A 22,325-nucleotide genomic window follows, 5' to 3' on the forward strand; every position below is an offset into this window, starting at 1 on the left:
TCCATTTCCCATCACTCCTTGCTCTGGGTGGTTTTACAGACGGCCGGAGGTTTCAGGTGCTCCCAGTCTGCCTCGCTCTCGCAGCGCTGAACTCGGCTGAAAAACTTCCTGATCAGAACTTTGACTTCACCTTTAACTGCAGAGGGAGAGATCGGAGTTCGAGAAGACTGCAGCGTGAAACAAACTGCTTCATCATCATCATCATCATCATCATCATCTAGATACCTTGGTCTTTTGTCCGATTCCTGCCTTCAGCCAGAAGGTGGGACAAGTAGCGAGCAAACGACTTGAACAGCTCCTGAGAGATTTATTAAACAGCAAAAGGAACGTTTTAAACACGTGATTTCACATGAAGTTGATTGTAAACAAACACCCCGTACCTTAGTGGCAAACTTTCCCCGAGTGTAAAAGGGGTCCAGATAATGGACCACAATATCAGCGGCCTCCTTCAGCGTAACGGGCTGTGGAGGCTTGGGGACCGGCTCCAGAACCCTCTCCTGCACGGTGGGGTTGAACGTAACCCGTCTTCTGCTATTTTCTGCAGGCCGGCTGCGCTTCGAAGGAGGAGATGACTCCGTGTCCTCTGCTACGTCATCTGTGATCTGGAAGCATGTACAGTAGGATCAGCATGTGCCACTGAAGGGATAGTTCAGATCTTTAAACGTGGTGTTTTGTGTAAAGGTTGTGAGCAATTAACATCTTACCTGTTTTGGATAACTCTTGGAACAACCTCAGTTTGGAAAAACTTTCATTTTGAGCAAACTGATGAGCTAATGGCTAGTTCGAGCGGGGCCAAGACCAGAGTGCATCCCTGCCTTCTTAAAACAACTCCGGTCTCAAAGATTTATAGCAGTTACAGCGAATATTAAATAATATTTGTAAGCACAAGCAACAACAGCTAGCTGTAGCATAATAAGTTCGACCTGGGGGCTTTATCAAGAGGTTTCTGCTGGAATAACCATGAAATGCAAAACTGACAGACGAGTACAGATTCATAAATCAGCATTCACGTGAGCCGTAAATACATTTTAGAGCTCGGAGATGAGACAACAACAATCCACTTTAGATTTGGTCCTGCTCCTGACTAGCCTTTAGCTCATCAGTCCAGTCAGAATTAGACTCTTTCTCCAAGCCGAGGTCACTCAGAGAGAACATCTACAACAGATAGGATACTAATTGTCTGAATGTTTATGAAGCATTCACACTTTTCTGATCCATTTGTCGGTGCGATTCTTTCCCTGCGGTTTTTGTGCTATTTCAACAAATCATATCAAAATGTTCAGCTCTTTCAGCACAATCTAATATAAAATGACTTTTGGTATTGGTACAACTTAAGCTTTTGAAATATTTAGCCTTTTCAGCCATTTCTTTTTTGTCTCAGAAAATTAACTGAGCACATTTTACATCCTTCACATCTTTAGATCTGTTTACAACCTTTTACTGCTACTTTCACTTTTTGTTCTGCGTCAGCTTATTTCGGCTTCCTTGTGCAAATTTAAGCTTTTTTCAGCTACTTTCAGCTAATTTCAGCTGGTTTTTTTTAAGCTGTTTTGAGCTCCAGATTCTTTCTGCTAACTACATTTTTGTGCTTCTTCTAACTTATTTCTGCTAATTTCAGCTTAATATGCTCCTTTCAGCTTATTTCCGGAAGTTTCCACTTTTTCTACTATTTCAGCTACTATATAGATGTTTTTACGCTAATTTAAGCTTTTCCAGCTAATTACACATTTTTACACTCATTTCAACATTTTCAGCCTAATTCAGCTGTGCTCTCTACTCTTCCTTCTGGTAATTTCAGCTTTTTTCTAATTTTTTTAATTAGTCTTCATCTATTTTTTGCTCATTTTGGCTTTTTTTCAGATAATTTCCACTTTTTTGTGCTCATTTCTGATTCTTTCAGCCTAATTGGTCAAAAATGTTTTTTTTTCCTCCTACTAATTTGAGCTTGTTCTACCTTTTTAGCATTGTTTAGCTAATTTCAGCTCTTTTCAGACAATTTCCACTTTTTGTGCTCATTTCTGCTTCTTTCAGCCTAATTAACTTTTTTCTGCAAATTTCAGTGTGTTATTCCTCTTTCAGCTTTTTTTCTGCTACTTTCAGCTTTTTCTGCTATTTCAGCTACTTTTTAGTTGTTTGGTGTAAAATTTAGCTTTTTTTTTTTTAGCTAATTCAACTTTTTTTTTAATATATAGCTCATTTCAGCTCCTTCCACTTCCTTCTGGTATTTTAAGCTTCTTTCTGCCTTTTCAGCTATTTTCAGCTTTTTAAGCTAATTTCCTAATTTTAGTGCTCATTTCTGCATATTTAAACCTAATTCAGCAAATATGTGTTCTTTCTGCTGTATTCTGCTAAATTAGACTTGTTCATCCATTTTAGCTACATTTCAGCATGTTTTAGCTCATTTCAGCTGTTTTTCAGCAATAAGCATTCACACTGCATTTTTGCAGGAAATGCAATTCCTCTAGTTGTTCATAACATTTCCATAAAACTCCACTTCAAATGTATTTTAAACTTAAAAATGTAATAGATTTAATGGGTGTGGAGATGTTTGTACCTCTTGAATTAAAGGAGGGTTAGCTGCTGCTGCTTCTTCATCTTCTTCTACTGGCTGGTGTCTGTGTGAGAACGGAGGAAGAATTAAAAATCATTTCCAACACGTCAGTTTTGTTGTTATAAATGTGAACGGGAGAAAATTACTCTGTGATGGATTGTATATCCTGCTGAGACGTGTCTTGCACCGGGTTCAAACTGTCCCCTTCTTGCTCTTCCTCCTCATCATCATCATCAGACAAAACTATAACTTCAGTCTCCGGCTCGACCAGGATCAGATCCGGAGTCTCACATTTGACAGGGCTGCTCTCGTGTTGCTCCTGGTTGACACTTTCTTCGTGAACCGCGTCGACAGTCTGAGCTGATGCACCATCTGCTTCCTCCTCCTCCTCCTCTTCGCAGCTCTCCTCCACTCTTTGTTTGTTTGTAAAGTAGTGGGAAATGTTGCGAGAAGTCTTTGCAGCTTCTGCCAGCTTCTGCTGCTTCTTGTTCACGGCTCTTCCTCCTTTCGTTGGGCTGTTCTGAGAAATGCCGACAGCTGAGGCTCTGGCTCTGATCGATGATGACACAGCAGGTGTTGTTTCCGTCGTTGCCTCTTTTATTCTCTCCCAGATCCCTTCGGCATGTGATTCCTCTGTGCGGTCAACGAAATATCTCTCATTTTTGGTCTGTTTCTTGGAACCTGGCTCCGACATGGTGGGCTTCAGGAGATCTTTGGCACTGAGGAAATGGTCGGAGGAGCCCCTCTGCCCTGCTCCCACTCTTTTCCGCTTCATCTGTAGCAAGGATGGAGAAAATTAAAACGTGGACTGCCATTTTCCACTGACTTTAAGAGAAGTAGCAGTGCTCTTACGGAGTACATCTCAGAAGCAGAGGTGAACCCCCGCAGCTCCTCAGGATATAAAGAAGAAGGTCCATCTTCTGGGAGTTCTGTCTCAGCTTCTCTTGAATCACAGCTGCCTCGTCGCTGGTCTCCCCTCACTGACTCAGGTGCAGCTTTTATCTCACACGCCTTCACAGCACCAGTCAAGTTAGCCATAAACACTTCTAGTTTTATTTACAACACAAACATTTTCAGCCACCTTCTTTAGGATAGCAGCTTTGTATAAGTTGGAGGACTTGCTGCTTTTGAAGACGTCATGTTCAAAGTCCACTGCTAACGTCAGACTGTCACAGCTGCAAGACGGAGGAAGAGGAAACCATTAGTAGGAAATCTGGTGATGAATTTGTATATTTTATTCAACTTAGTGGCTGAAGAGTTCATCAGTAGTCTTACTTATATGTATCTGCTGCCTCCTGGTGGGCTTGCAGAGCATCCTGCAGGAGGTACAAACAGTGCTCTCGGGCCTGAAATGGAAGAAGAGGATCATTAATGGTCCAACAACTAAATAAAACAAAAACAAGAGCACAATATACGCCCATTAACAAACTAACGTATTTTATGGCGTATAAGTCACACCGGAATATAAGTTGAAACAGTAAAAAAAAAAAAAGCATCATGAAGAGGAAAAAAAAACATATACAAGTCGCTTTGGTGTATAAGTCGCTTTTATTATGTGTCACCACTGACGTGTCGCGTTTATTATGCATTTATTTAATGGTCAAACCAGCTTCATTTTGCCTGGGTGGCACGGTGCCATCCATCTACCCATCCACCCATCCATTCATCCAGCCATCCATTGTGGCCGGAGCCGCTAGCTCTTCAGCATTCATCTGCCTGCACCAGCTGAGTGAAGAGAGCGCGCACGGGAGGACTCGCTGTTGCAGTTGTTAGAAATTTAAAGCATCAGTCAAAAATTGTGTTATGAAAGTGGAAAAAAGTATATAAGTCGTGTCGGCATGTAAGCCGCAGGACTGACAAATCTATGAAAAAATGGTAACTTATACGCCAGAAAACATGGTATTACACAGAAACCTATAGCAATGGCCTGATTATCTCCAAGCACTGTAACTTTAGAGCAACATTTTTCATAAAACATGACTCCAGAATGATGCAAACATTTGCAGACTTTTGTTTTTAATGCAACAAAGTTCATGCTCAGTCATCCAGGTACCAAATCCAATAATTCTCAGTCGGGTCATCTGGACAGTTTCTTTTTTAAAAAGAAACTTTCCAGATGACCCGACTGAGAATTACTGGTTTTGCTTTTAATGTTATACCTTAATTTTGTGGCCACACGGCAGATGCAAGATTTATTGCATTACCAACACAAGACAGCCATCTCCAATGTGGAGAAATGTGTGTGACCATTTCTGAATTTTCATATGGCCAAAGCCACATAATGAATGACTATTCTTTAGTTTTACTCATTATTCCTGCAAATCCTCACCATCTTATACATCATAATGGCATCCATTCCCCACAATATCTGCTGGTAAATTCCTAAAGCACATTAATGATCTTTTTTTATTTAACAATACACATACATAAGGTGAGAAAAATGTTCCACGGCTGTGTTTTGTTGAAGACGTGCAATCTGTCCTCTGAGGTGGACTTCATGACTTTCATTCACCTAAAGACATACAGTCTGACGGTGGTGATGAGGAGGGTAGCTCCTCGTCTAGATCTGAAATTACAATGTGGACCTTTGACCTTAGAGCTGGGGAGTGAAAACTGCACTTAATGTAGGAGATCTGTTGGATCTAATGTTGTACTATTACTGCACAAAATATCTTCTCCCCTTTAAAACAAATCTGAAGTACAGTGGTGCTTGAAAGTTTGTAAACACAAGACTTTTCTATATTTCTGCATAAATCTGACCTAACACAACTTCAGATGTTCACACAAGTCCTAAAAGTAGATAGAGAACCCAGTTAAACAAATGGAGCAAAAATATTATACTTGGTCGTTTATTTATTGAGGAAATTGATCCAATATTACACATTTGTGAGTGGTAAAAGTATGTGAACCTCTGGGATTAGCAGTTAATGTGAAGGTGAAATTAGAGTCAGCCGTTTTCAATCAATGTGATGATGATCAGGTGTGAGTGGGAACCCCGTTTCAATTAAAGAACAGGGATTTATCAAAGTCTGCTCTTCACAACATGTTTGTGGAAGTGGATCATGGAAGAACAAAGGAGATTTCTGAGGACCTCAAAAAAAAAAGATTTGGTGATGCTCAACAAGACTGGAAAGGGTTACAAAACATCTGTAAAGAGTTTGGACTTCACCAATCCAGTCAGACAGATTGTGTACAAATGGAGGAGAGTCAAAACCATTGTTACCCTCCTCAGGAGTGGTGGACCAACAAAGATCACTCCAAGAGCAAGGAGTGGAATAGTCTGCGAGGTCACAAAGGAGCCCAGGGTAACTTCTAACAACAGAAGGTCTCTCTCACGTTGACTGATGTTAATGTTCATGAGTCCACCATCAGGAGAACACTGAACAACAATGGTGTGATGGTAGAGTTGAAGGAGATAGACACTGTTCTCCAAAGAGAACATTGCTGCTCGTCTGAAGTTTGATAAAGATCACGTGGACAATCCAGAAGACTGTTGGAAGAACGTTTTGTGGATGGATGAGACCAAACTAGAACTTTTTGGTTTAAATGAAAAGTGTTCAGTTTGGAGAAAGGAAAACACCACAGGAGAACCTTATACCATGTGTGAAACATGATGGTGGTAGTATCATGTTTGGGCCTGTTTTGTAGGACGGCTTGCCATCATTGATGGAACAATGAATTCTGAATTATATCAGAGAATTCTAAAGGAAAATGTCAGAACATCTGTCCATGAACTGAATCTCAAGAGAAGGTGGGTCATGCAGCAACACAATGATCCTAAGCACACAAGTGGTTATACCAAAGAATGGTTCAAGAAGAATAAAGTTCATGTTTTGGAATGACTAAGTTAAATTCCTGACCTTAATACAATCAAGATGTTGTGGAAGGACCTGAAGCAGCAGTTAATGTGAGGAAACCACCAACATCCAGAGATGAAGCTGTTCTGTACTGAGGAATGGGATAAAACTCCTCCAAGGTGTTCAGGACTGATCAACAGTTACAGGAAACATTTAGTTGCAATTATTGCTGCACCTGGGGTGGGGGGTGGGGGGTGTCACACCAGAAAGCAAAGGTTCACATACTTTAGCCACTCACAAATGTGTAACATTGGATCATTTTCCTCAATAAATAAATGACCAAGTATAATATTTGTCTAATTTGTTTAACTGGGTTCTCTTTATCTACTTTTAGGACTTGTGTGAACATCTGATGATGTTTTGAGGTCAGATTTATGCAGAAATATAGAAAATGATAAAGGCTTCACAAACGTTCAAGCACCACAGTAAGTCACCGTCAGCAGCGTTCACGTTTCGTGTCCCAGAGTTCCCGGCAGCTCGTTAATGAACGTGGCGGCTGTGAGGAATGTGTTACCTTCACGGTGAGCCTGGGGATCCTCTGGCTGCTGGCCTCTCTGAGCAAGCAGTTGGCGCCTGCACGGCGAGACACACGTTACACGACACAAAACAGCCTGAAGAGCTGTTCATATTCATCTTAATGCTCGGCTGACATTACCTGGTGGAGAAAACTCCTCCGTCTGACTGCTGGAGCCCTGAGGAAACAGCACAAGCCACTGATTAGGCGATCTGTATTTCTTTGTACGCGCTCAAGCTCTCCGCTAAAATGCTCAAAACCCAAGTTTTCAGGGTTCTTCATGAGTTCCACCATCACCATTGACTTGTTGTTTTCCGCTCTGTCATGATGTGGTTAATGGTTCACATGTTCTGCTGTAAATGCTTTGGCCAGACTCCTCTTGGAGCCGCTGAGGAACAGTTTCACTCAGATGTGCCACTTCCAGACATGTGGGAGTGATTAGCCAAGAAAAGCACAACTACAGGGGCTGCGTCGAGCTCCTGCTGCCAACAGCTGGAATACAGATGTGCAGACGCGCAAAACAAACGTGAAGTTGTAATGACTCATATTTAGATTAAGTTTACTGCTATTCATTCTCTTCAGAGAGGAAGGACCTTGTGTTTGTGCTCAGAGGATGACTCTCAGCTACTACCACACAGGGTGACTCTGTAATCCATCCGACGATTGCTTTCAATCCATCCAGGGGGTTGTGAAACACAGTAGTCCCTCACTACATCGCGGCTCGTTTTTCGCGGACTCGCTCTATCGCGGTTTTTCAAAGTAAGATTGGACATGACACACAATTGGATGATTGATGGATGAGCCACACGATCGGCATGGTATTTTTATTTAAAATAAATTGTTTTAAATTATTTAGCACCTGTGTGCAGCCCACAGCTGTAGAAGTTTCCTCCTGCAGCTGATCAGCTGATCTCCATGTAGAGCGGAGAAGTGGGCGTGGCCGAGAGTGCAGCCAGGCAGAGCTGAAATCATGACATTCTGTGCTCCTTTAAACCGTTTAGTTTAGAAACATTGTTTAGAATATTGCAAGAGTGTGGGAAGAGTTTAAAACGCCTTTATATAAAAAATATATACATGTATATATATAAATACTAAAATAAACCACTACTTAATACTTGTACTACTATTCCTACTTCGTGGTTGTTCACTTATCACATGGCTTCAGGGTACAGATTCCCTACGATAAACGAGGAACTACTGTATTTTGCTAACAGACAAGCCAACGCAGACCAGCACAAACACACAAACAAAGTCTTTTCTGGTGGTGGGCAATAATTATTTAAGTTTTTTTTTTTATAGGCGTGATTTAAATAAAAGTTTAGATGTGTAAAAATGTTCAACAAAACAGAATGTGATGATTCACAAACTGCATAAAACTGTGCTTTATTCACAATGGAACGAAGTAAACGTAACAAATGTTTAAAGTAAGAAATTCTACCTTTTTTAGGATAAAAAATAAGGTAATCTGATGGCAGCAACACATAGTGGCACTATTAAGGATACTGTTAATCAACAAGGAATACTTTGAATATCCCAACATTCACAGCTTATAATATCATCTGAGCTCAGAGAACGATCCTTACTGGTCCATACTGGATGAACTGTGTATTTGTGTATGTGTATAACACCATCTAGGAACTCGGCTCACTTCTCTGGACCAAAGTTCATTCAAAATGGAGTCAGGCAAAGTGGAAAACTGTTCTGTGGTCAAACTGAAACTAGAAAAATTTTGTTCGTACTGAAGAGAAGTATCATCTGGCCTGCTATCGGCACACTGTTCAAAATCCTGCCTCTCTGATGGTATGGGGGTGCATTAGTGCCTCCCGCTCCATTAGCTTACACAGTTGGAAAGGCACCATTAATGCAGATGAGTTTTAGAGGATCTAATCTCATCCAGATGTTTATTTCAGAGAAGTTCTTGTATATCACAGCAAGCCACCACAGCATCGATCAGCGTGTCTTCGTAGTAAGAGTCCAGCTGCTAAACTAACCTGCCTGCAGTCCAGATCTCGCACCAGCTGAAAACATTTGACAAATACTGGAACAAAAATCCATCAATGAAGACCCAGGATCGCTGAATGTCTATAATCCTGCATTAGTCAAGAATGAAATATTTTCCAAAAGCCTCCAGCAGCTGCTCTGCTCAGTTCCAGATGTTTAACTGGTTAAAAGAAGCAGAGACGCTTCACAGAGAGAAACGTGAACCAGTTGCTGCCATCCTACTCAAAATGACCTTCTTTATTGAAGTTTTGTTGTAGTTTAAACATTTGATATGTTCACCATGTTCCAAAAAAATATGGATTTATGAGATTCGCAGCTGTTTAATCATGTTATTTGACACAGCGTTGCCAGGTCGTGTCTACAACGCAACATTTCAGTGACGGCTTGTGTGCTGATAATCCCGAACCACCTTCCTGAGGTTCATCTGCTTCTTGAAGAGGTCCGAAAACTCCCTTTTCCTCTTTCTGGTTTCATCGTCACCACTTCCTCCCTCGCTTTCATCACACCTGCTGGGAGAAACGACAGGATCATCACGTTGCTATGAATCTACACTGCACGGGATGCATCACATCCACATTTCAGACGGTGTAACAGGAGCTCGTCCTGCCTTTCGAAGCCGTAGCCTCTCTTCCCTCCTTCGTATAAGCCCGGCTGGAACCCAAACGGGCCTGTGGCCTCGGTGCTGTCAGCTGCTTTGGTCCTGAGGCTGAGCGTGGCCGCTTTTTCCAGCTGGGCTCGGACACCTCGAGGGTTCCGGCAGAAGTCGCAGGCGCCGGCGCAGTTCGGCGTCTTGTCTCCGAAAAACTTGGAGATGGTGGCGTGGCGACAGCTGATGAGGATAAAAACAAAAACACATTCCTTTAAGAAACTTAGCTTTAACTTTATTTAAATCACTGTACCGTAGGGAGACAATCCGGCTCTTCACCGGCCGAGAAGTCGTCAAACAATTTCAGGATCCAGATGTTGTTATGAAATAAGTGGAAATTTAAAAACTCAGATTCTGAGCTTCAGTCCAACAACAGGAGGAAGCAATTACAGGAAATAAGACCTGTGCTTTCAGAGCACATTTCTTCTGAGCCGTTGTGGAAATAAAACCAGTTTACCTCCAACATAAAGTCATCTTCTTCCACAGTTTGCTAATTAAATAACTACCTTAAAGTTGATGCGTTCCTATTTTTATATCTACAGAACAAAGTCCTTGTTGTGGCAGAACCAGTGTTACGTTATCAGCTTACAGTACATTCCCACGGCTTTGCAGCCGTAGAGTCTTTTTGGGAATCATCAAAACAACAACCTAACTTTGGTGCTGGGAATGGAAACTCTGCCACCTTCTCCTGCGCGAAACAGAGAAACCCCAGCGAAGGAGGAGGAGAAAATCAAGAGGCGCACAAAAGCTGAAGCCACAGTCCCTCCCAAACAAGACCGACGAGAAGAAAACTGCTCCGGAGGAGGAAGGCAGAAAACTGAAGAGCTCAACAGGAGAACTCCTTCTCAGGTGAGTGACTTTCAGTGTTTCACACAGTTTCAGGAGAATCTGAAGAGCGTATTTGTTTAAAACAAACACGCAAACATGAGAAAGTTACACCAAGATGTTAAAAAAAAAAAAAAACAGGTAGCAGAATAAAAAGTTACACAAACTACAATTTAACAACAGGCTTGTTGGTAGTTTCTTGTGAAGTTTTGGCACTTCTTGGTTTGTTACTCCACTTTGTTAGACAAAAAAAAAAAAAAACTTTCTTTAACACGATTCAAAAAGTTGTTGTGTAACAACTTTAAAAGAACTCAGCCTCATAAATGTTCAGTGTTTTTTAAGAGCAGCTTTGTGTTTTTTTCCCTAACTCAGTATTTCTGGGACATAATTAAGATTAAAAATCACTATGCTGAGAAAAAAATGTCACAAATACAGTCCCTCTTTTCAGTGCAACATAAAATACGTCTGAAAGAAGAAACTACCGTCTTACTTTTGATTAAATCAGCAGTGGAGCAACGGGTGGGTGTGGGGGGAATTTAACCCTTAGCAACACCTTTAGATCTCTTTATACTGAGTGAGATGAAGAGAAAGGTGAGGAGCAGGAAGGAGATGATGGAAATGGAGGTGAGGAGCAGGAAGGAGCTGAAGGAAATGGAGGTGAGGAGCAGGAAGGAGCTGAAGGAAATGGAGGTGAGGAGCAGGAAGGAGCTGAAGGAAATGGAGGTGAGGAGCAGGAAGGAGTTGAAGGAAATGGAGGTGAGGAGCACTCTATCTCTCACTCCATCACTTTATCTTTATGTTGACAAAATCAAACATGTTCATGTGTCAAACTACTGATCAGCTGCTGGAAACAGAATAATTTACAGTAAAATCATCTGACTGGAACTGTAACTCTGGACTTGATGCTGAATTTGAGGTCAAGACTGAAACCTGTTTTTCTGTGTGCTCTGCGACTTCAAACCATTTTCAACCTTTAGTCTATGATAAGCTAACCAGTCGCTAAATCAATCAGACAACATGTTGATTCTATGCTTGTGCTTGTTAAATCACCAACACAACTCCTGAAGCTTAACAAGCCACACACTGTCACACCCGCTTCGACTATTCAACCAGAGCTCAACAAACCAGTCAACAATAAATCTTATTTTAGTCAGAACTCCACCCAAAGACACAGAACTGTCTGTTCAGACATGACGTGAAAGATGCGACAGTAAGACAGGCTGCCCTGCTTGTTAGATCTCTTCTGTATCGTTTCACCGGTGAACAGATTCACTCTTAAACCACAACGTTCACTAACAGGCCGCCGTGTGCTTCTCCCTGCAGTGAGTGTTTTCTAAGTTTTGTCCTGACGTCTGTGAGCATACGGGCACATAAATATGTTTGAACTAATTTCATCTCAACAGGATGGATGCCAGAGAGGAGACGCTGACCCACCTGAACCGGATCTGGTTAAAGCTTCAGAACCTGCCCAACGCCCACCCTGTGGAGCAGGCAGCCTTCTTTGTCCTCCTAATCTTCATCTGTGAGTCCCGGCTCATTGCCACAACACTTTTCTCCCGTGGTTTGAACCTGGGCTGTTCATCACGCTGTTCGTTTGCTCCCCTGCAGTCATGGTCCTGACCATGATGGTTCTGACCTGTGTGAGCTACTGCTGCTGCTGCTGCCGCAAGAGGAAACTACACAACCCTGACATTTGAACGTGCTCCACCTGTGCAGACTGAAGTTGAACACCTTTAAATGTTTGATTTTCTTCAGATCTCCTGAGCTACATCTCCTATAAAATAAAATAAAAGCTCAGGAATCCTGCCGGTGCAGCAAAACAAATGGTACAGGGTGTGTTCTGAAGAGGCCCGGCTGCTGAGCAACAAGCTGCCAAACACACCTGCTACAGCTGCCAGGTAATCCGGAGGATCAGCATTCCTCAGGGCATCCCTGCTGCCCGAGGAGCTCCAGCATGACCCGAGGAGAAGGCAGAACCAGCCTCTACTGACAGATACAAATGCACAGGACCAAACATGCTCACAGCTCGGTAAAAACAGGACTCCACAGAGCGACAGTAGGAATAAAAACACGTTTCTAAAGCAGAAACAGCATGTTTGATGATAGAGCTTGTAAGATGATCTTGTATGTTAAAATAAACAGAATGAAAAGAATACTTTTGTATGGAAGAGACCAGGTTTTAGAGCATGCCTGCCCTCTGCTGGACAGAAACAGAAAGGACTAAACTAAAGGCTTTAAGTCACCGGTGTCCTAAGTGTGGCCCGTGGGCCATTTGCGGCCCTTGTAGTGATTTTGTGAGGCCCACAACTGCAGTTTAAGAATGATATCATTTTGGCCAGCGGGTTTTAGAGGTCGATGCAGATTTTCTGCAAATTCGTTGGTAATCCTTTTTTATATAATGTTTTAAGTTTTAACAGCAAAACAGATGAAAAACAATCTTCTCAAAATAAGCAATATTATACAAAATACAAACCTTTGGCTATAATCTTTTTATTTTCACTTCATGGTACAAAGCACCACAAACCTTTACTTGTTTCTACCAGAACGGAGACTTTTGGATAATGATTCATAAAACTTGGCTAAATGTTATAGTTGATAAAATAATTGTTGTGGTGACTGACAGCTGGACAATTTTTCAGAACTTCAATCAGCCTTTTCGGTCGTCCATGGTCCAAAATGCTGATCGACCCCCTTTTAAAATGACACTTACTGAAATTACAGTTTTGTTGCTGAGAACAGACTAAAACAAACTTTACAAGCACAAGAAAACAACAAACACAAACCCAACAAATCAAATAAATAAAATCATTTTTAATAAAAAAATATATAAGCTTAGTGTTTATGAGGATTTTAATGTTTTGGATCTACAACAATTTAAAACTCTTTCTCCACCAAAATGAGTGAATTTGTCCTTTCTCCAAAATATCGCTCACGTTGAGTTAAATTCACATTTTTGTGGCCGAGTTCTTTCATCTGGTTAGTTATGGCCCACATATGAAAATATTTGGACACCCCTGCTTTAAGTCATTTAGTTTTCAGAAAATACATAAAAAAATGTAAAAACCTTAAAAAGACTGTTACGTGTGCTGAAATGTTGTATGATGTAAAACCATTACTGCTCTTGTTCTGAATAAAGTTTATTTGTATAAATAAATGCCGAGTATTCCTAGCATCCCGCTAACCTTCATGCCAGAGTTTCAGACTGAAACCATCTTATGATGGGAAGAAGTAGGTAAAGATAATGGTTGGATGGATGGATGGATGGATGGATGGATGGATGGAAATGACAGCGTTACAGCTGTTTTGGTCAAACCTTGAAAATTCTGCACAGTCTCATGAAACCATGCGCTCTCGCTCGGAGTGTTGCGAAAGCCTCTCATATACGACACATATCTGTGAAGCTGACTGAGTTGTAGCCATTTTTGTGTTTGCTAATGTCAAACAGCTGTGGCGGCCATCTTGAATTGGCTCCAATGGTTAATCAGTTGAAGATGCACATGCTGTGATTATCTCATTCAAATCCATCCAGTGGTCCCATCAGACACAGTCTGCGTTCACCTTTCAGCAGCAGATAAAAGATCGAGTTTATCAGCATGCGTTACCTCTCTTACCTCTCTTGTGTACAAAACGACACCATGGCTTCAAAGTCTGTGATGGCCACTTTGTCCACCTCTTTTACAGAACCTCTTTTTTCCTGCAGACCAATAAGAAAGGTCAAAAAGTGTCAAAACAAAATGGCGTCCACTTTGAGTGCTGTGCTGTCCAACCTGTCTGCGGACGACCTCCTGGCAGATGAGGTAGTGAATCTGCTCCTTGTCCTTCGGGGAGTAGTACGTGCGACACAAGGAGGGCAGACCGTCTCGGCCCGCTCGCCCCGACTCTTGGTAGTAACTGGCCAGAGACTTGGCGAGGTTCCAGTGGACGACAAACCTGAAGAAGCGTCAGCGCGAGCATTAAAACACAAAACAACCAATCAGCAAAGCAGAGAACTGTTGCCTCACCTGACATTCGCCTTATCCACCCCCATACCAAAGCTGATGGTCGCCACAATGACCAGCACCCTCCCCTGCATCCACTCCTTCTGCACCTCTGTGCGATCTCCTGTCTTTAAACCTGCGACACAGTGAAGAAACGCTTCACAACTGAGACAAAAATATGTTTTCACAGCCCACAGGCAGAAAGACGGTACCTGCGTGATACGGCTTGGCCAGGACTCCAAGCTTCGTCAGCTGGTGAGCGACGGTTTCACAGTCATCCCTGGTCCGACAGTAAACAATCCCACAGCCCTGCTCGCAAACACAAGGAGAGAGGGAGCCTGCGTCACCAGTAACTACCACTTTATATTAAACATTCTGAGCTGGGTTCTTAAACCACCAAAAATAGAGTTTGAAATTCAGAGAATGAGACAAAACTTGGAGATTTGTTTGTGGACGTTTATTTTAAAAATTGCATCAACACACTCTGAACCCCATGGAGAAATAAAGGCACTTCTATAATTGTGATAAAAGTTGCTCTGAGATAAAACTTTAAACAATTTACAGCAATTAAAAGCAAAGACGAAACCTTGTTTCTGACTGATCTATTCAACCATAAACTGGTTTGTTCCAATTTGTAGTAAGCTGTTGGGGGAAGAATCAGTTTTGTTGTGTGTTTCCTGGACTGATGAAGCCTTCCGGATCGAAGGCGAAACGTTTCAGCACAAAAAAAGAAACTGTCCTGATGACCTGACTGAAAAATGTTGGATTGTATACCTGGATTATTGAGCATGGACTTTGCTGAGATTGAAATCAGTTTTCATAGTAAGAAGACTGGTGTAAAAGAACTAAAAGCCTATTGACGATTTAAAAAAAACTAACATTTTAGGCCAAGATACTTGCTTTAGGTTGGTATGAGATCTACTGACCAGTGTGCTGGTGTGTCTTAAACATTAAACATTTAAAATAAAACAAGCATTCTCAAAATATTGAATAAACATGTGTTTTCCATCCTTATTTCTTTGGTAACACTTAATTTAAACTTCCATTTAAAAATAAAGTCTACAAACCTGTCCATGGGGTCCTATCCCCATGGATAGTGCTTTTTGGATGAAGGCGTGGAGGTGGGCGTAAGGGTTCGGCAGCAGATTCCGAAACACCACATCGTAGTGCAAGTTGCTGCGGAAAACGGGCGTAAGGAAGGACAGTGGCGAGCTCAGCCTCAAGCACTGAACGATGTCTTCTTGTATGTTTCTGGGCGCTGTTGCCGTCAAAGCCAGACAGGGAACTCCCGTTAGGCGAGCCCGCAGCTCGCCCAGTTTCAGGTAGTCCGGTCTGAAATTGTGTCCCCACTGGGAGACGCAGTGGGCCTCGTCCACGGCCATGTAGGACAGCAGACCGCGGGAACACAGGTCTGTGAGGCAGGGCTGGAACAAGGGCGACGCCAACATCTCCGGAGTGATGTAGAGGAGCTTCAGCTTCGGGCTGCGGCTTTTCAGGTCGGCCAGGATCAGATGGCGCTCGCTGGCTGAGAGCTTGGAGTTGATGGAGCAGGCGGGAATGTTGAGCTCCTTCAGACGATCCACTTGGTCCTAGAAATAAAAAACACAAGGAGGGAACTCAGAAAGACTAAATGATACACATTTGGCACTTCTTCAGACTCCAGATATGCCTGCTGATGTATTTTTTCTATTTTAGTACAAATATACATATGTATGTAAAGTGGCTGGACTTTTCTTTTTATCAGCTGGCTCTAAACTACACGTTCTACCTGAAGCCTTGAAATTTCAAAAGTCTTTTTCCATTCTTATCAAGACCTGGACGACGTTCTCAGCAAAAGCCACACTTTCAGAACTGCATAGAAAGTAATATTACAAGATTTTAGAGTGCAAAACAAGAAAACGCTGCACAAAACAAATCAACAAAGGACGACCGTGGCTGAGTGGTTAGAGCAGTCGTCCTCCAATGGGGGAGTTAGGGGTTCAATTCCACCAGCAGTTACATGCTGAAGTGTCCCTGGGCAAGACACTGAACCCCTCATCGCCTCTGATGTGTGTCCCATCGGTGTTTGAATGTGATTTAAAGCACTGATTAGTCTCTTTAGAATGATTTGTTCAATTAGCTTTATTGAGATCTACAAACCGGATTCCAAAAAAGTTGGGACACTAAACAAATTGTGAATAAAAACTGAATGCAATGATGTGGAGATGGCAAATGTCAATATTTTATTAGTAATATAACATAGATGACAGATCAAAAGTTTAATTTGAGTAAATGTAACATTTTAAAAGAAAAATATGTTGATTCAAAATTTCACAGTGTCAACAAATCCCAAAAAAGTTGGGACAAGTAGCAATAAGTGGCTGGAAAAAGGAAATTGAGCATATAACGAACAGCTGGAAGACCAAATAACACTAATTAGGTCAATTGACAACATGATTGGGTATAAAAAGAGCTTCTCAGAGTGTCAGTGTCTCTCAGAAGCCAAGATGGTAAGAGGATCACCAATTCCACAATTGTTGTGCAGAAAGATAGTGCAGCAATACCAGAATGATGTTACCCAGAGTAAAATAGCAAAGACTTTTAAGTTATCATCATCAACCATGCATAACATCATCAAAAGATTCAGAGAATCTGGAACAATCACTGTGCGTAAGGGTCAAGGCCGTAAAACTCTACTGGATGCTCGTGATCTCCGGGCCCTTAAACGTCACTGCACCTCAAACAGGAATGCCACTGTCAAGGAAATAACAGAATGGGCTCAGGAATACTTCCAGAAAGCATTGTCAGTGAACACAATCCACCGTGCCATCCGCCGTTGCCAGCTGAAACTCTACAGTGCAAAGAGGAAGCCATTTCTAAGCAAGCTCCACAAGCTCAGACGTTTGCACTGGGCCAGGGGTCATTTAAAATGGAGTGTGGCAAAATGGAAGACTGTTCTGTGGTCAGATGAGTCACGATTTGAAGTTCTTTATGGAACACTGGGACGCCATGTCATCTGGACCAGAGAGGACAAGGATAGCCCAAGTTGTTATCAACGCTCCGTTCAGAAGCCTGCATCACTGATGGTATGGGGTTGCATGAGCGCTTGTGGCATGGGCAGCTTGCATGTCTGGAAAGGCACCAGTAATGCAGAGAACTATGTTCAGGTTCTAGAAAAAACATATGCTCCCATCTAGACGTCATCTCTTTCAGGGAAGACCCTGCATTTTTCAACACGTTAATGCCAGATCACATTCTGCAGCAATCACAACATCATGGCTACGTAGGAGAAGGATCCAGGTACTGAAGTGACCAGCCTGCAGTCCAGATCTTTCACCTATAGAAAACATTTGGTGCATCATAAAGAGGAAGGTGCGACAAAGAAGGCCCAAGACAATTGAACAGTTAGAGGCCTGTATTAGACATGAATGGGAGAGCATTCCTATTTCTAAATTTGAGGAACTGGTCTCCTCTGTCCCTAGACATCTGTTGAGTGTTGTAAGAAGAAGGGGGATGCCACACAGTGGTAAAAATGGACTTGTCCCAACTTTTTTGGGATTTGTTGACGCCATGAAATTTGGAAACAACAGATTTTTCCCTTAAAATGATACATTCTCTCAGTTTAAACTTTTGATCTGTGATTTGCGTTCTATTCTGAATAAAATATTAGATGTTGGCCCCTCCACATCATTGCATTCAGTTTTTATTCACAATTTTAGTGTCCCAACTTTTTTGGAATCCGGTTTGTAGTAGAGTGCTGTATGAATGGGTAAATGAGGACACAGATTGTAGTGTAGTGAGTGTCTTGATAAGATAGAAAGGCGCCATACAGTATAAGTTCAAGTAGGTTTTATCATTCGCATCACATGTGGTACATGAGTTGGAATGAAATTGTGTCCAGTTACATCCAACAAAAATCAGAATCATCTTTATTGTCATTGCACCGGAGCACAACAAAATTACATTTTAGTTACAGCCATCTAAGAGAACATAACAACAGACATGGGGAAGATGGAGGTGACTGAGGCCGCTGGTCTCGGGAGGCGCAGCCCTTTTTTACAGATAAGAAAGAAGAAACACGAGGGGAGAGGAGGTTGAAAAAACCTAATCTCGCTTTGCGTCTTACAGGACACATTGTGAGAGTTGCAAAAAAAAAGACCCCAGCACATGAAATAGCACATACTGATGACATCATAATACATTTATGTAAGGATGCACAATATTATCCACATAATATTGGCATCGGCCGATAATAGCGTTAAAGTTCAATATCGGACATCAGACAATCCATCAAAATAGCTCACCGATATAAAAGATGCTGTTTTTGAATGACAACCCAGTGACAAGGATGTCTGTAGCACCAGCACAACGTGATGATGTCATGCACGTCTACCTGATCTGATCACAGAGGAGAGGAAAATTCAAAATGTCGGCGGTGTGGAAGGTTTTTTTTTTCACTGAGGATGTCGAATTCTGAAGATTTTTGGACTTCATTGAGCCTCGCTACATCGTCCCCAGTCACAGATATTTTTTCGACGTAGCCTTACCCGAGGTACAAGCCGTAGTTTCCGACGTCACTGAGAAGCTAATAGCCGATAGCACTTGGGTGAGTTTTACCACAGACATTTAGATGTCAAGTGTTAGCCCCGTTAGCATGACTAGTCTTACGGCACAATGGATAGACAAAAACTTTGAAGTTAAAAAGTCTATCCTTCATGCACAAGAGTGCAGAGGATCCCACGCTGCAGCTAGGAACCTGGAACAAGCCTCCACAAGTGAGACAGCATCACAGGTGACTAATGCTAATAAATAACATTTAACACTTTTCATTTAATATAAGTTAAAGTGCTATGCATATCATATGGCTGTTAATGAATATATGTCACCAGCTCTTACAGTTGTCACACAATTTTTGAAGCAAATAAGAGGACTATGTTCTGACAAAGGAAAGTATATAATAAATATCAGTATCGGTTATCAGCCAAATAAGTTTTAACATATCGGTATATCAGCCAAAAATCCAATATCGTGCATCCCTAATCACAACACATTTATGAATAGGGCCGACAAAACAATAGCAAAAATATAAATTGTAAAAAGAAACAGTACTAAAAATCTAAGAAATTCGCTAAACTAAGTATACGCTGAACACTAATAGTGCAAAACAATACGCCGAACAACAGCAGCATGAACATGAGTCTGTGTGAGTAAATGAGTACGAATGAATACAGCAGCATGAAATAATCAGCAGCATGAGATCAGCAGCAAATATCACCAATCAAAGTGGCATTACAGTGATTTTTTTTTTAATTTTCACAGTGATAATGCTGATTAAGGATTCATGAGTCTAACAGCAAGGCAGCACGGTGGCGCAACTGGTAGAGCTGCTGCCTCTCAGCGAGCAGGTCCCTGGTTCAAACCCCGGTCCAGGGGCCTTTCTGGGTGGAGTTTGCATGTTCTCTCCGTGCATGCGTGGGTTTTCTCCGGGTGCTCCGGTTTCCTCCCACAGTCCAAAAACATGCATGTTAGGCTGATTGGTAACTCTAAATTGTCCCTAGGTGTGAGTGAGAGAGTGAATGGTTGTTTGTCTCGTTTGTCTCTATGTGGCCCTGTGATGGACTTGCGACCCGTCCAGGGTGTACCCCGCCCCTCGCACAGTGATTGCTGGACATGGGCACCAGCGACCCCCGTGACCCAAAATGGAATAAGCGGGTAAAGAAAATGGATGGATGGATGGATGGATGGAGTCTAACAGCTTCAAGGTAGAAGTTATTCCTCAGACTAGTGGTTCTGCACTTAATGTTCCTCATTAAGTAATAAGTACAGTCCACTTACCATCAACAAAGCAAACTACTAAACAACACAAACTGTGTTTAAAATGCAGAACTTCCTGTTTGAAAATCTATAGGTTTAAAATTGAATCTAAAAAAATGCCTGAACTTATTTTCAGGCTTCTGACTGTCCACAAAGTCAAATTTAGGCAATTTTTGAACATTTTTTAAAGTGAAATATCAAAATTTCCAGCCCTTTTTCATGGCAATAATTAACATGTTCAAGAAGATTATTTAACTCCATCATCACATAAATGCAGACGTTGTTTTTGAAAAAGCTGCGAGCTCAGACCCCTCAAATCTGTAGCCACGTCGACCTCAACCAGAAAACTTTTCTCTGTCGTTCATCCAGCTGTTCAAAAGAAGATCAAAAGTCACGATGACAGGAAGGAGAGCAAACCTAAAACCGCAGTTTACCTTGACTCGTGTGTTTTTTGTGCCTCGCAGACAGAACCAGCAGAGTAAAATGTAAACAAAAAAGAACTTACTACGACACAGAAAACACCCAGGAACCACTTTCTCAGGTTTTGGGTCTTGCAGTCAAGCTTTGACTAAAAATAAAAACTGTAGCACGACGACTCAGTGGTTAGCACCGTTGCCTCACAGCAAGAAGGTCCTAGGTTCAATCCCCAGTTGGACCTGGGGTCTTTCTGTGTGGAGTTTGCATGTTCTTCGCGTGCTTGTGTGGGTTTTCTCCGGGTACTCCCACAAATCAAAAACATGCATGTTAGTCCTCCCTTGCAAAAGAGATCTGTGATCTCAGTGGGATTAGGTTAATATAATAATAATAATAAAAACTTGATGTAAATTTGTGGTCAAATGTGGAAGAAGGATTAATAAAAGTATAAACTTTAATAATCCCACAAAGGCTTGTTATAGACTACATCCTCTCCAGTCTCTGTGTCTCTTCAGGGCCAGCACATTATCTCTAGTCTACGGCTGGGACTCGGCTGTAGTGCTGTGTCCCAGGGTTCAGGAAGCCAGCTGTGTGTGGGGGGGGCTCAAGGCCATACATTTGTCTGGTACTGGCTGGCACACACAGCAGCTCCACGCAGGAGACATTTGATCTGCGACAGACCTCTGACTCATCTCATTCCACAAACAGTTTCAGCGGGTCTGCTGGGGATCAGCAGAGGGGGTCGCCCCTTCTTTTACCTCTAAATCACGCCTGCGTGACATAAGTGTGGTCTCCTACAAAGGTAGGAGCGGGGTTCTTCAAGCTTCCACCTTTGCATCTCTTTAAAATTTTGTTTAAAAAAAAAAACCCCACATGTTTGGTGATACGCCATTTTTAATACCAGCCTGTTTTAATGCATTTCTTTATCTTGAGTGTACTTTGCAGAGTTCAATAAAGTCACATACCCAGATTCAGAGGGGAAAATAAACTTTGCATCATCTTTAAAAGCACTGGGAACATTATAAATAATCAATTGCAACAGTTTGCAGCTTGTTTCTGATGAAGTGTAGTTGTGTTTGTGTGGTGGAGCTGCAGCAGGATGAGACACTGACCTGAATGAGAGCGATCAGAGGGGAGATAACCAGAGTAATGCCCTCAGCCAGCACTGCAGGGAGCTGATAGCACAGAGACTTCCCTGCTCCGGTGGGCATACACACAAACACGTCCCTGTCACCTACAACACCACAAAGAGCGCCATGCTGGACATTAACCTTCATCAAAACAGTTCTGGCTGTCAGACATTGATCACCATACATTTAGCTGCTTTCACTCGGTAACAAACTTTTTAAAACAGCGCGCAGACAAACAGTTTGTTCTCTTACCTCTAGTGACAGCTTTGACGACATCTTCCTGTATCTTTGACCTAAAGTTGTCGAACCCGAAGTGGGATTTTAAAGCTTGTTTTAAATTTGTTGTCATTGCGCGGCTCTGCTCGGCGAAGTCCCGGTTGCCGTCGCACACATATTACGTCATCCCAACTGTCGGAAAGAGGAACAAAACCCGTGAATAAACTTTTTTTTTTAAGCTTTAAAAGTCGGATTTTACTGCTAAAATGTTGTGTTTAAACACATAATAAATGGCTACTACTTTTAAAATATTTTAAAATTGCGATTTTTAGTTAAATACTGAGGTCTTTTGAGACTCGGATTGGTCCTTACTTGCCAAGGGTCACAAGATAATCCAAAAC

The 22,325-nt window shown here is 42.0% G+C and overlaps 1 protein-coding gene across 1 annotated transcript; it reads right to left on the minus strand.

The window, feature by feature from the left end:
* recql5 (RecQ helicase-like 5) lies at positions 1-22,099 on the minus strand. Its single transcript, XM_037689545.1, has 19 exons — positions 21,961-22,099; positions 21,691-21,812; positions 15,439-15,960; positions 14,584-14,683; positions 14,396-14,507; positions 14,162-14,324; positions 14,006-14,088; positions 9,516-9,752; positions 9,333-9,417; positions 7,064-7,100; positions 6,923-6,981; positions 3,827-3,897; positions 3,633-3,726; positions 3,404-3,562; positions 2,698-3,326; positions 2,555-2,615; positions 381-602; positions 226-298; positions 1-136 (listed from the first exon to the last, which is right to left on the minus strand). The coding sequence occupies exons 1-19, from the start codon at positions 22,055-22,057 to the stop codon at positions 12-14; spliced, it is 3,051 nt and encodes a 1,016-aa protein (XP_037545473.1). The 5' UTR covers positions 22,058-22,099; the 3' UTR covers positions 1-11.
* Between the last annotated feature and the right edge of the window lie 226 nt (positions 22,100-22,325).

Source organism: Nematolebias whitei, chromosome 15 (assembly GCF_014905685.2).
Source record: "Nematolebias whitei isolate Nwh7 chromosome 15, NemWhi1, whole genome shotgun sequence".
NCBI lineage: Eukaryota > Metazoa > Chordata > Actinopteri > Cyprinodontiformes > Rivulidae > Nematolebias > Nematolebias whitei.